Source organism: Acipenser ruthenus, chromosome 41 (genome assembly GCF_902713425.1).
Source record: "Acipenser ruthenus chromosome 41, fAciRut3.2 maternal haplotype, whole genome shotgun sequence".
Classification (NCBI taxonomy): domain Eukaryota; kingdom Metazoa; phylum Chordata; class Actinopteri; order Acipenseriformes; family Acipenseridae; genus Acipenser; species Acipenser ruthenus.
In genome coordinates, this window is record NC_081229.1 from 2,326,969 (window position 1) to 2,340,048 (window position 13,080).

Consider the following 13,080-nt stretch of genomic DNA (forward strand, 5'->3'; position numbering starts at 1 on the left):
AAAGCATAGGCAAGCATTGTAAAGCACAGAGAGGTCTGGTAAAGCATAGGCAAGCATTGTAAAGCACAGAGAGGTCTGGTAAAGCATAGGCAAGCATTGTAAAGCACAGAGAGGTCTGGTAAAGCATAGGGAAGCATTGTAAAGCACAGAGAGGTCTGGTAAAGCATAGGCAAGCATTGTAAAGCACAGAGAGGTCTGGTAAAGCATAGGGAAGCATTGTAAAGCACAGAGGTGTGGTAAAGCATTGGGAAGCATTGTAAAGCACAGAGAGGTGTGGTAAAGCATAGGGAAGCATTGTTAAGCACAGAGAGGTCTGGTAAAGCATAGGGAACCATTGTAAAGCACAGAGAGGTCTGGTAAAGCATAGGGAAGCATTGTAAAGCACAGAGGTGTGGTAAAGCATTGGGAAGCATTGTAAAGCACAGAGAGGTGTGGTAAAGCATAGGGAAGCATTGTTAAGCACAGAGAGGTCTGGTAAAGCATTGGGAACCACTGTAAAGCACAGAGAGGTCTGGTAAAGCACAGGGAAGCATTGTAAAGCACAGAAAGGTCTGGTAAAGCATAGGGAAGCATTGTAAAGCACAGAGAGGTCTGGTAAAGCATATTATGGCAAACCACAGTATGGTAAAAGCATGGGAAAACTGTCTTCATTCAAAAGCTGGACAAACAAGTAATTTTATTTTTTTATTAAGATTAATTTTACTTTGTGTTGTAAAGTTTATTGAATAGCGGTAAAAAGATGAAGGAAAATGTCTCCTGCTTTCGACAGATCTGGAATATCGCACAGACCAGCGCGTCCTTTTTTTGTTTAAATACAAGATCTCAACTATTTAAAGAGAGAGAGAGAGAGAGAGAGAGAGAGAGAGAGAGAGAGAGAGAGAGAGAGAGAGAGAGAGAGAGAGAGAGAATTTAAGGCATAGTGGGTGATTACAAGAAATCTGATATATATTTATATAAAATATCAGTCAAAAACATTCATTCCAGAAAAATTCTAACAATTTCTGGTAAAAGCACATCCGTGTGATAGAAAAAAAACCCAAAAACAAATACAAATAAAAAAGGCTTTTCTACTATGAAAAAAAAGAAAAGTCTTGTCTGTAGTTACTGTGTTTCCATTAAAGTGCCAGTAGAGTTTCAAGGAATAACAGAGTTTGTTTTTTGTATCAGAGAGAGGTGAGAGGAGATGTGTCCTCAAGCGGTTGGAGAGAGTATGGCGCCGCCCTAGGGGCTGGTTTCACGTTTTGGGGTGGAACCCCTTTTCTGAGCCTATGTCCACAGTGATGTTAGTGTAGAGTGGTCTGAACTCCTTAGACAGCACCTCATACTCCATCGTGTTCATTCCATCCTGCTTCCATGTGCGCCTTGTCTTCGCCAACATGTTAAACCTGCAAGACACAAAACAGTGAAAAAAGTACAGACATCGTTATTATTATTAATCAGTCATTTAGCAGACGCTTTTATCCAAAGCGACTTAGAGAGACTAGGGGGTGAACTATGCATCACAACTGCTGCTGCAGAGTCACTTCCAATAGGACCTAGTTTGTTTTACGTCTCATCCTGAAGGACGGAGCACAAGGAGGATTGGGTAGGTCTGTATATCCTGATTTAACTATCACTATTATCTGCTGTATTATTGAATTGTGGTTTGTCACACTTGAACAAAAGTTATTGTATTTCTTGCTCTTATTGTATTACTTGTATTGTAACACTTGAAATGTATTTGCTTACGATTGTAAGTCGCCCTGGATAAGGGCGTCTGCTAAGAAATAAATAATAATAATAATAATATTGTATTCACTGCGAAATATCTTGTTAAATGCTTACCTGAAACAGTAAATGCTAAACTGTAGACTATTTATGTCCACCTTTTAAAAATGCATTCTAATTTTCACCAAATCGGTGAATTAACAAACAAAGTAAAAACATAAAAACAACAGACACGTGAAAATATCCCCTTCCTGAACTTCACAGAGCGATCTTCAGAATAAATATGTCTGATCTTTGATGCATCTTTATGCAGTGTGTTCAATTCTTTACAGGAAACTAAACCGGCTGCCAGGTTCCTAAGTGTAACAGGCAGCGCGTCAATAAGGCAAACGTCTGCTGTATTTGTTTTTAAGCGCACTGCACACTGCAGATTAGGCTTTGAAAGATGTTTTGAGAATGATCATGCAGCACACCCCTTTGTCCACTAGAGGGCAGAGTTGGTAAACATTTACAGCATGACTTAAACTAATACCCAGCATGCCATAGGTTTTATAGCAAGGAGTGTTTATGACCCAGTCCTAGTCATGGAAACTTTTCCCTTGAGCTAAAGCAGAGCTTAAATGTGGCTTTCAGACCAAGATACCAGAATCACCAATCTACAGCTTGTTTCGTATCGGCTGTGGGCAAAGGTGAGCAATTCTGAGAGGGGGGGGGGGGGGGGGTGCAGATACTTAGCAATTTCCAAGTAATTACCGTTTGGGGTTCTCTTCATTGCCTTTATCGTGCTCGTGTTTAATCATCTTGTAGCGCCCCACCTGTACTGAGGGTCGTGAAATCAGCATGCCACTGAGAGCCACTCTGCAGACAGAGAGAGAGAGAGAGAGAATTTATTTGAAAAAGTCAATCAGATGTGCTACTCTGCATACACAATTATATATTTTGTTTCATTCAATACCTTTATTAAATTATAGCGTATTAAAAAAATAAATCTTAATGCACCGTGTTCAATTCCCTGAGAGAGAGAAAAGGAGAGAGAGAGAGAGAGAGAGAGAGAGAGAGAGAGAGAGAGAGAACAAAAAGAAAGGAGACAGACAGAGAGACAGAAAGAAAGGAGAGACAGAGAAAAAGAAGACAGACAAAGAAAGAAAGGAGAGAGAAAAAGAAAAGAAAGAGAGACAGACAGAGAAATAAATAAATGAGACAAAGAAAGGAGGAAAGACAGAAAGAAAGGAGAGAAAGAAAGAAAGAAAGAAGACACAGACAGACAGACAGACAGACAGAGAGAGAGAGAGAGAGATACTGTATATATAGTGTTGCCGCACAAGCATTGCCAGATATCAACAGTAGAGGGAGGTTCGGTCAAGCACCGTCACTGTAAGACGCTCTAAAACCCGATCTAGGCTACAGAACCTCGCAACCCAGCTTAGCTTGCTCAGGCCCTTGAATGAATGCTATACGAATGGTCAGGACTTGAACGCTGCAATTTCTCCCCTGGCCCGGTGCAGAAACCGGAATGTGTGGCTTATTGGAAAAAAATGTCGTAAACATCAGCGTGACTCTTAAGCTGCTTGGAAATGTCAAACCTGCGTTTTGAAATTAAAAAAACAAAACAAAAAAAACACTAGTTGGGGAACTCCAAAAGCAAAAAGGAGCCTGCCCCATTCTGCATGGGCTAGTACCAACCAAGGGTTTTATAGAAATGCTCCTGCATGACACACAGTAACCTTTCAACTCTGTAAGCTCCGCCCACTCTCGCTGTCTGCATGCAAAGTGGGTGGGGCTAGCAGAGTTGAAAGGGCACATACAGTCGGGCGCGCATGTATTAGAACACCTCTTGTCATTTATATACCCACCTGCATGAAAACCTCTGGGTGTGAGAACATTTTTGGTCTGTAATATGGAAACAATAGGCACTTGTGTGTGAACATTTTACACCCCTTTGTGCTTTAAAACAGGTGTCTTAAAACAACTGCTAAAAAGTCTCGCGCATTTTAACATTTGTGGCTGTGCGTTCAGCTGGTCAGACCTCTTTCTGTCCCCAGATTCGACAATGCCAATATTATTCTCTTACTAGGGCAGCAGTGTGGAATAGTGGTTAGGGCTTTGGACTCTTGACCGGAGGGTCGTGGGTTCAATCCCAGGTGGGGGACACTGCTGCTGTACACTTGAGCAAGGTACTTTACCTCGATTGCTCCAGTAAAAACCCAACTGTACAAATGGGTAATTGTATGTAAAAATAATGTAATTGTATGTAAAAAATAATGTGATATCTTGTAACAATTGTAAGTCGCCCTGGATAAGCTAGGATTTGAACCCCCTGGTTACAAGCCCTTTTCTTTAACCACTAGACCACACAGCCTCCTATATTATTTGTATGTTTCATCACATGCAAAGAAGCGGTTGTTCCAGATATATGCAAAGCTTGCGTCAAATAATAAACAATTATCAGGGAAATCAAAAAGAACAGATCAAGCGCTTCACAAAACGTGATAGAACTCCCGGAGTCCCATTCACAGCATCTTCACAAGCAGGGTGTAAAAAAAACACACACAGCAACAACAGACAATAGCTCCCCTTGTTTGAGTTCCAAAAACACTTACAAGCAGCTTCAGTCTGCTCCTAATTACTGCCTCTGGGAGGCATGTTGAGAACATCTTCTCCCTGCATGCACTCTGGAGTGCATGATAAGTGCATCATCGACTCTGCATACAGCAGGCTTTGTTTGCTTCGGATAAGGGATCTACAGCTATGGGCAAATGTTTTGCCTCACCCTAGTACAGAACAAACTGATTTTGCTTCTTAAATGCTGATTGAAACCTGCTGGGATAATGTTACGTTAACATATTGAATTACACACCGCTTTGTAGTTTTCCATATATACACAAACAATTGAAAAAATGTGACACTTTTTAAAAACTAACATGAACTACTGTACTGCTATTATGGCTTTTTTTATTAGACTTTTAGCGATATCATTTAGTGGTTTCTTTCTTTGCTTACATGATGTTAAATAAAAGATCATAATTATGTTCTTTTTTATCCTAAATGAGTACACATTATGTATTTAGTTTATGAAGGAGAATCCTAGCCTATGGTGTTCTGGTGATCCCTCCTAAAATGTATCTCAGATCCCTGGAAGACCACGGAGAGTTCAAACAGCGATGTAATCGTACACTTCAAACAGAGTAAGAATGTGTCTTATCTGGGACACAATGGTGCAGTAGCCTACAGCCCATCTAGTGAAATCGATACAATTATCGACCAGCTTGCTTGTACATTATTGCATAATAGTGAATGCACAAGCGAGGGTTGGGGTCAGTTCCGGTTTTACAATTTCATACCCTTTTTTTTCAAAAATCAATTCCGATTCCCATTCAAATCGATTCCAACACACCGTTGATCAAAACTGCAATTGGCAGTATTCTGTTAAAATAAGTTTCTCACAGTGGCAACCAGTTACTGTAACTGAAGTCAGGCTGTGACACAATACAGTGTAATACAGTTTAAGACCGTGCACCCCCTCACAATCAAACACGGTGAAACAAGGAGCCTGATTGATAGAGCGTCGCTCCAGCTGTGGGGAGACCGGGGCTCACCTGATCGCGATGTCATCGTCCTCGCCTCCCCAGCCCCAGTAGTTGTTTGGGAAGCCGTTCATCTTCATGTACTGCTCTGGGGTCAGAGCAGACACCCCTCCGAAATAAGTTTTGTAAGGCAGCCTGGGAATACAGGGAGCAAGCCCACAGTTACCAGACACATCTCTGTGTAGAAACGCCACAACTCTTTAGTGATAGTCCAACATTTAAAAAAAGTGCCGGTACAAAAATGGGTTTTTCATATTGTATTATAAAATATTAAAAACGTTCTTAGCCCTGTAACGCTCATTTCTGTATCAATGCTTACCCACCCCTCTACATTATTAATTTTAAATCCAGACTCCCAAGCTAGAATTTGTCATTACATGATTATTATTATTATTTATTTCTTAGCAGACGCCCTTATCCAGGGCGACTTAGTCGTAAAACAAAGATACATTTCAAGAATCACAGTACAAGTAATAATACAATTAAGAGCAAGATAAAATACAATGACTTTGGTTCTAGCAAGTACAAGTATATGACAAAATAAGATTCAATAACGGAGCAGATAACAGTGTCAGTGATAATTACATCAGGATATAATTAAATACAAAATACTACAGATTAAATAACACGTGACAGACTACAGTACTCTAAAGTACAGGATTAAATGCAGTAAAATAGTGTTGTCGGACAGGGAGAAAAGGGGGGTTTGTAGTTCTCTCTTTTTTTTTTGTAGAAATTGCAATTATAAAATGACTGCAGAGTAATTGTAACTGGAGTAGAGAGTTGTAATTTCATCACACAGTGCTGCTGTAGAAGCTGGGAGTTGCTATTGAGAATTGGAGCAGGGGGTCTCACTTGTATCCGAACTTGTCCATGGCGATGGAGGCGTGCTTGGGGTACTTGTCGCAGGTGTAGAGGTTGCGGTCATCCTCCGGTATGAGGTCCACGTCGTGGTAGAACATGCAGCTCCAGTCCTCGTCCTTCATCGCCTCCTTGAAGCCCACGTTCAGCAGCTTGGCCCGGTTAAATGTGTAATTCCCAGCCTGGAGAGACAAGCCAACAGCAGAGCCATTCAACACCATGGATTCCAAGAGTGCGTCCCAATACTTGTTTTAATCTTTGTTGGACTCTTGCAACAATAAGGAGAGTTAATATGTACAGTTTTGTTTCAGCTAGAATTTTAGGATTGAGAATTTAAAATAAATAAACTGTATGAACATAATTTTGTTACTTATTTCTTAGCAGACGCCCTTATCCAGGGCGACTTACAATTGTTACAAGATATTATTTTTGCATACAATTACCCATTTATACAGTTGGGTTTTTACTGGAGCAATCTAGGTAAAGTATCTTACTCAAGGGTACAGCAGCAGTGTCCCCCAGCGGGGATTGAACCCACGACCCTCTGGTCAAGAGTCCAGAAACCTAACCACTACTCCACACTGCTGCCCTATAACATCATGTAAAACAAAGAAATTGCAAAATGATAGGTCTGCCAGAAGTCAATGTGTCAGTGAGTTTTCAATGTGTCAGGTTTTCCGTGAAGTATATGGAAAACTACAAAGCGGCGTGTAATTCAGTATGTTAACGTAACATTATTCAGCAGGTTTCATTCGACTTTATGAAGCAAAATAAGTTCGTTCTGTAGGGCGATGCAGAACTACGGTGTAAGAGAGTTGCCTGGTTTTGCACTGAATCACTCACTTGACTCTTGCACCCTCAAAGTGCTCCCGAGAAGATAAATCACAAGAGAACAGCACACAATTGACTTCTATAATAACATTTTACAATAAACACCTGCAAACAGATAGTGTCCCACAAAGGCCTCCGTTTCAAGCCTGTACGAGGCACGGCGCCTTTACCTTAAAACCGCGTTCCTTCGATTGTACTCGCGCTGCGGTCCCTAAGCGTGTTTAGAGCGCGCGAGAGCGCCCCCTGCAGTACCTGGTGGATGATGTAGATGCCGTAGTTGAGTTGCTGCCGCTGCAGGAAGGGGTGGAGGAAGTAGAGGAGGTATTTCAGGTGGTGCTCTCGGTTCCGGTGAGGGATGATGATGGCAGTGCGATGAGTCGACTGGCAGTCCGGCGGCTTGTACCGTCCCCCGGCCCTCACGAACGGGTTTTTCTGTTCCACCTCGGCCATGGTCAGCATAGGAGGGAACGTCACCCTGAACGGACCGTCTGGGGGGTGGGAGGGGACCACAGGAAACAGGAAGTGGTCAGTGTGTAAAACCAGCGCCCATTTACAATTCTGAAGAATCTTAAGGTCTTCTAGATCTTAAATTGCATTTTAAAAATATTAAACAGGATGAGAATTCAAAACGAGACTCAAATTTATAAAAAGATAAAAGCCTGGAAATAAGACATAAAAGAATTGAAAACGACGTAACATGAAGGATACGTACGTGAATATTATATGGGATATTTAAAATTTTGCACATCCGATTTATTCCACCTTCAAAATGATCACACATATAATGAATCCACTCATCTCAAAAGCATGCTTGAAGCACTTCACGAGATTTATTATTTACTAAGCCTTGGAGAATGACTCACTGAGAGCCCAGCCAGGGGGGATCAGTTATAAAATGACAAGCCTGGAAGCAAGCATGCAAGCCAGCCCCATTAGAGACAGCTGACTGCAGTTAATGCTGGAAATGAGGCAATCAGGTCCACCACAGCATCACACTGAGCCCAACACTGCGCTGCCAAAAGACCATCTCAATTCTGTGGGGTGTGGCCTAAGTGCTGGTAAAATGAAGTGGTTTTAGTTTCACGGTGTCAGCTCTGTGCTCTAGCACTAGCTACACCATTTCTGCACCCCCACCAATACTGATAATCATACTGATGCAGAGACTCACACCCCCCTATCTGCTCCCTATTTTACTGCATTTAATCCTGTACTTTAGAGTACTGTAATTTGTCACAAGTGTTATTTAATCTGTAGTATTTTTGTATTTAATCATATCCTGATGTAACTATCACTGACAATGTTATCTGCTCCGTTATTGAATCGTATTTTGTCATACTTGTTAGAACTGAAGTCACTGTAATACTTAATACTTGTACTGTGATTCTTGAAATGTATTTTTGTTTATGACTGTAAGTCGTCCTGGATAAGGGCGTCTGCTAAGAAATAAATAATAATAATAATAATAATAATAATAATAATAATAATAATAATAATAATAAATAATAATAATAAATAATCATCCTGAGCTGAAGAGAGTGCTCAGCATGCCCTGTCACATTTGAGCCCCCTCTCTGTTTTGTACGTAGAGGCACTCCACATCTCTATTGATAAGCAGATTAAATGAGATGGCTGCGATGGGCATCTCAAAGAAAACGTAATGACACTCAGCGATCAATGTAGGGAAGTATCACTCTCCACTGACACACATACCGCAGCCTGCGTGCGGGTAGATCTGTGTCCCCCCTCTCCCTCAACCTCCCCCTGCATCAGTTCCCGTCTCAACAATCCAACAGAACATCTGCTTGGAAGGGATCCGCTTTTAAAAGCACACAGCTGGACAGATGAGCAAGCTGTCTAGAGTGCTCTGATCCTCCCAATAGTCTCCACGCGAGTAACCTAAAAAAGGATTCTGCTGTACAGGCTAAATCAGGGTACTGGCTACAGCAGCATGTGTGTCTGAAAGAATCAATAGAACATCATATATTGTACTGAATTCATCTCAAAATGAACATGTTGTTGGATACTTGAGTATTCAGTCTGTAGCATTCTGCATTTAATCGTATCCTGGTGTAAGTATCACTGACGCTGTTATCTGCTCCGATATTGATTCGTATTTTGTAATATACTTGTACTTACTAGAACCAAAGTCATTGTATTTTATCTTGCTCTTAATTGTATTAATACTTGTACTCTGATTCTTGAAATGTATTTTTTGTTTACGACTAAGTCGCTCTGGATAAGGGCGTCTGCTAAGAAATAAATAAATAATAATAATAATAATAATATTTACTAATCCTGGGTCAACGAAGGTTAAACACATAGTACTAAAGCTCAGCTGAAGTTGTGATACTTAGAACATAAGAAGGTTTACAAACGAGAGGAGGCCGTTCGGCCCATCTTGCTCGTTTGGTTGTTAGTAGCTTATTGATCCCAGAATCTCATCACTCAGCTTCTTGAAGGATCCCAGGGTGTCAGCTTCAACAACATTACTTGAGTCGCTATCAAATGTATTTTTAGACGAAGAAAGCTTTTGAACAAGCAGCACTCGATTCCTTGTGTACTTGAAGGAGCTAAAGCAAAAACTCCTCTATACTCACTGATCAGGGGCGATTTCTCCGGGCAGAATGGCAGATCTTCCTCGCGCATGGCGGGTTTGACGATGAGGCTCAGGTTGGCGTACACGTCCCCAGGGTGGGTGAGGTTCCCTTGGGCGATGGCTGCAGGAGTCCCGCCTTTCCGAAATATGCCCAGGAAATACCCTACCCGTTTTCGGTAGCCCTCGCGATACATCAAGGCCATCACTACCATCTGCACGCACACGAAAAGCATCAAGTACCTCCCCTTGGACAACAGCATGGTCACGCAGTTCACAGAATTTGAAATTTAAAAATAAGAACGATATAATAAAAAGAAAATATTTAAAACATACATATATATGTATTGAATTAGTCTCATCTAACCATCTTCAGCAGCATTTGGTTTTGGGAGGGGAAGTTGGAAAGGCACTCAAAAAAAAAACGTAGAATAAAAAATAAATAAATGACAGAAGCCGTTGGTGGTTCTCCTTATCCCCACCCCGGTTTCCTTTCAGGAAAAAAAAATCTGGAAAATTTTACAAAAGGCAAAGCTGGAATAAACTGCTCTAGAAAAATCTCTCCTCAGGCCCTATGAAGATGTCTTCTCTTGAGACGACCTCTAGTTTTCCAGAAATGGGTTTTCCACAAAGCACGGGTCATGAAAGATAAAAAACAGGGATCACAACTGGAATAGCTTCCTTCCTACTGAAAACCACACCGGTCCAAGAAGAAGAATCCTTGGGACTGGATGGAGCTATCCTCATTCTGAAGCCTTCCGGACTCCACCTTACTGAAAACGTTAGCGAACCATCCGACCATCTGAAAAAGATTAAAAAAAAGTTTAAAAAAGAAAGAAAAAAAAAAAAAAACACAACAACAGTCACGACTTAAATTCACTTAGTCCAGGGGCGGCCAAAATCAGCCCTTTCACTACTGGTTGAACAAGTCAAACCTGTTAAACAAGCTGGAGTGGAATGGCCCTGCAGAACCGGCATTGATTGGACACCACTGACGTAAGCCATAAAAAAAAATAAAAAAAAATATCTTGCTTTGCTTGAACCTCTAAAACAACAAAATCATTTTTTTTATATTTGTATTACAAAATCAACACACCAGCCAGAAACCGAAAACTTTACCTGCATACCAGAAAACCGTCTAACTTGTTGAGCAGAAACTAAATCCCTAGAAACTTGGGTTAGAGTGGACCAACACTGTCTTTAAGGATGTCCTTCCCATATTACCAAACCGAAATGATCCGGATCTCAAATGGGAGCCAAAGGGATCAAGCCTCTGGGAATGAAAACTTGATAGACCTTCTCACTCAGACTAACAGTAATACATTTTCTTGAGACACAACCAAGTGTTAATTAACCCACACTGTGCCAGCTTAAGAGAACCACTTCCAGCCTTTTAATAGCAGCCTACAGATATATCTGTCCCTCCTAAACTGCTAATATACTGTAGCAAGGGTGTAACAAGAGTATCCAATAAAATATAAAAGCTGCATGACAGCAAGTTTTATTTTACCTGTATAATAATAACTTTTATATAGCGCCTTTAAAATGCTATCATCTCAAAGTGTTTTACAAGAAAAACACAACAAAAGAAATGCAAAAATTCACAAAATTGCCTTTCCTAAGTCTTTTTAAGCTGGATCCCTGATTTCTATAGGAATGGGGTTCCAGAGTTTTGGGACATAACAAAAGCCCCGGTCACCCACAGAGCGTAGATGAGCAGGAGAAAGACATACCAGTCTAGAATCAGCTGAGCGAGGGTTGCGTGAGGGAGTGTAAAACAGATAAAAAGATCAGAGAAGTACAGTGGAGCCAAACCATGCAGAGCCTTAAAAGGTAAGACAAAGAATTTTAAAATGAACTCGAAACCTGACAGGTAACCAATGCAAGGACTCCAAAACAGGAGTGATGTGATCACCTGCATGTGACCTAGTCAGGATTCTAGCTGCCAAGTTCTGATCATATCGTAATTTGTTAAGTATGCTTTTAGAAATGCCTGCGAGCAGGGTGTTACAATAATCTATCAGTGAGAAAACAAAAGCATGAGCCAGTTTTTCAGCTACAGATGCAGAGAGCAAAGGTCGCAGCCCAGCAATGTTTCTAAGGTGGAAAAATGATGCCTTAACAGTATTCAAAAATTAATCCAGGATCAAAAATCACTCCCAAGTTTTTCATTTTGGATCTAAACTCAAGCATGGTACCATCAACTGACACGTTTACAGCATTGGTTTATATGTAGCTGACAGGAAGTACCTAACAACATAACCAGTCTGATAACAATTTAGATGCAAAAAAAAAAAAAAAAAAAAAAACCATGTAAAGAATAGCCGGGTATGGGTTCATACCCGGTTGGGGCAGCAGTGTGGAGTAGCGGTGAGGGCTCTGGACTCTTGACCGGAGGGTCGTGGGTTCAATCCCAGGTAGGGGGACACTGCTGCTGTACCCTTGAGCAAGGTACTTTACCTAGATTGCTCCAGTAAAAAAAAAAAAAAAACTGTATAAATGGGTAATTGTACGTAAAAATAATGTGTAAAAAATAATGTGATATCTTGTAACAATTGTAATTTGCTAAGGGTGCCTAAGAAATAAATAATAATAATAATAATAATAATAATAATAATAATAATAATACCAAAGTTTCAAATATGTTAAAGTTAAATTAAAGAGAACCTAACAGCCCTTTTCCTGCTGTGGTCCAGTAAAACAGGAATTCAGGTGTCAAAGTACCTGCACAAGCCTGGGTAGTCTCAACCCAGCTAGGTGCGCAGACTGAAAGAGCAGGTGAAAGCTTCTGACTCCTAGTCAAGCCCTGTTCGTCTCAAAAAGCTGCCGTGTTAATGATTGCTGGTTGAATAGCAGTCTCTCGGGCATAGGTGTCCTGTGATTCAAAGGTAAGGAATGCTGTGTTCTGAGGAAAAGCTGCAGGAACAGGACGCAGGCAGCCCCACCCTGTGCTTCAATGTACTGCTAACAGATCTGCCTGCACTGTTAACACCCCAAGATCATTCTCATGCAGATAAATCACCAGAGGATCTGCTGAAGCCCGAACTGCAAAAGCTAAATAAAAGACTCCAGTGCTGGGAGAAATGGCGTTTATATATAGTCTTACCTTTTCATTTAAAAGCAGAAGCGATTCCTCTTTATGTAGATACAAGTATGCATAACTATTGTAATAAAGAGTGTGTCCAGCAGAAAATACTTTAATTCACTATAGTTTTAATAAAGATTAGTCTCTTAGTAACTGTTTGTAAGTCTTGGCTGATTTAAAAGCCAATTTAGTTGTTTCACACACACAAAACAAACGTTAATTAAATCAATTTTACTATTGATGCGTTTCTCAGTTGTGATTGAGAGACACAAATGGCTTAACAGGTATCGATTGAATTCTTAAAAGGAGAGTAGAAAAGTCATTAAAAACACAGAAAATCAGAAGCCCCAATTATAAACACACACACACAGCCGTGTGCTAATGTAGTTGAACACTCCCACTGCTTCTGTCGTTTCGAT

General features: G+C 40.7%; 1 protein-coding gene across 1 annotated transcript in view; it reads right to left on the reverse strand.

The window, feature by feature from the left end:
- Window positions 1-671: 671 nt before the first annotated feature.
- The window catches only part of LOC117433631 (beta-1,4-galactosyltransferase 3-like), a 28,290-nt gene continuing 15,881 nt past the window's right edge, over window positions 672-13,080 (reverse strand). Inside the window, exons 2-7 of the mRNA XM_034909811.2 lie at window positions 9,581-10,378; window positions 7,236-7,471; window positions 6,147-6,334; window positions 5,304-5,426; window positions 2,461-2,565; window positions 672-1,385 (exon numbers count right to left, since the gene is read on the reverse strand). Coding sequence (XP_034765702.1) covers window positions 1,235-1,385; window positions 2,461-2,565; window positions 5,304-5,426; window positions 6,147-6,334; window positions 7,236-7,471; window positions 9,581-9,839 — 1,062 coding nt within the window. The 5' untranslated portion in view covers window positions 9,840-10,378 and the 3' untranslated portion in view covers window positions 672-1,234. The remainder of the gene's footprint in view (window positions 1,386-2,460; window positions 2,566-5,303; window positions 5,427-6,146; window positions 6,335-7,235; window positions 7,472-9,580; window positions 10,379-13,080) is intronic.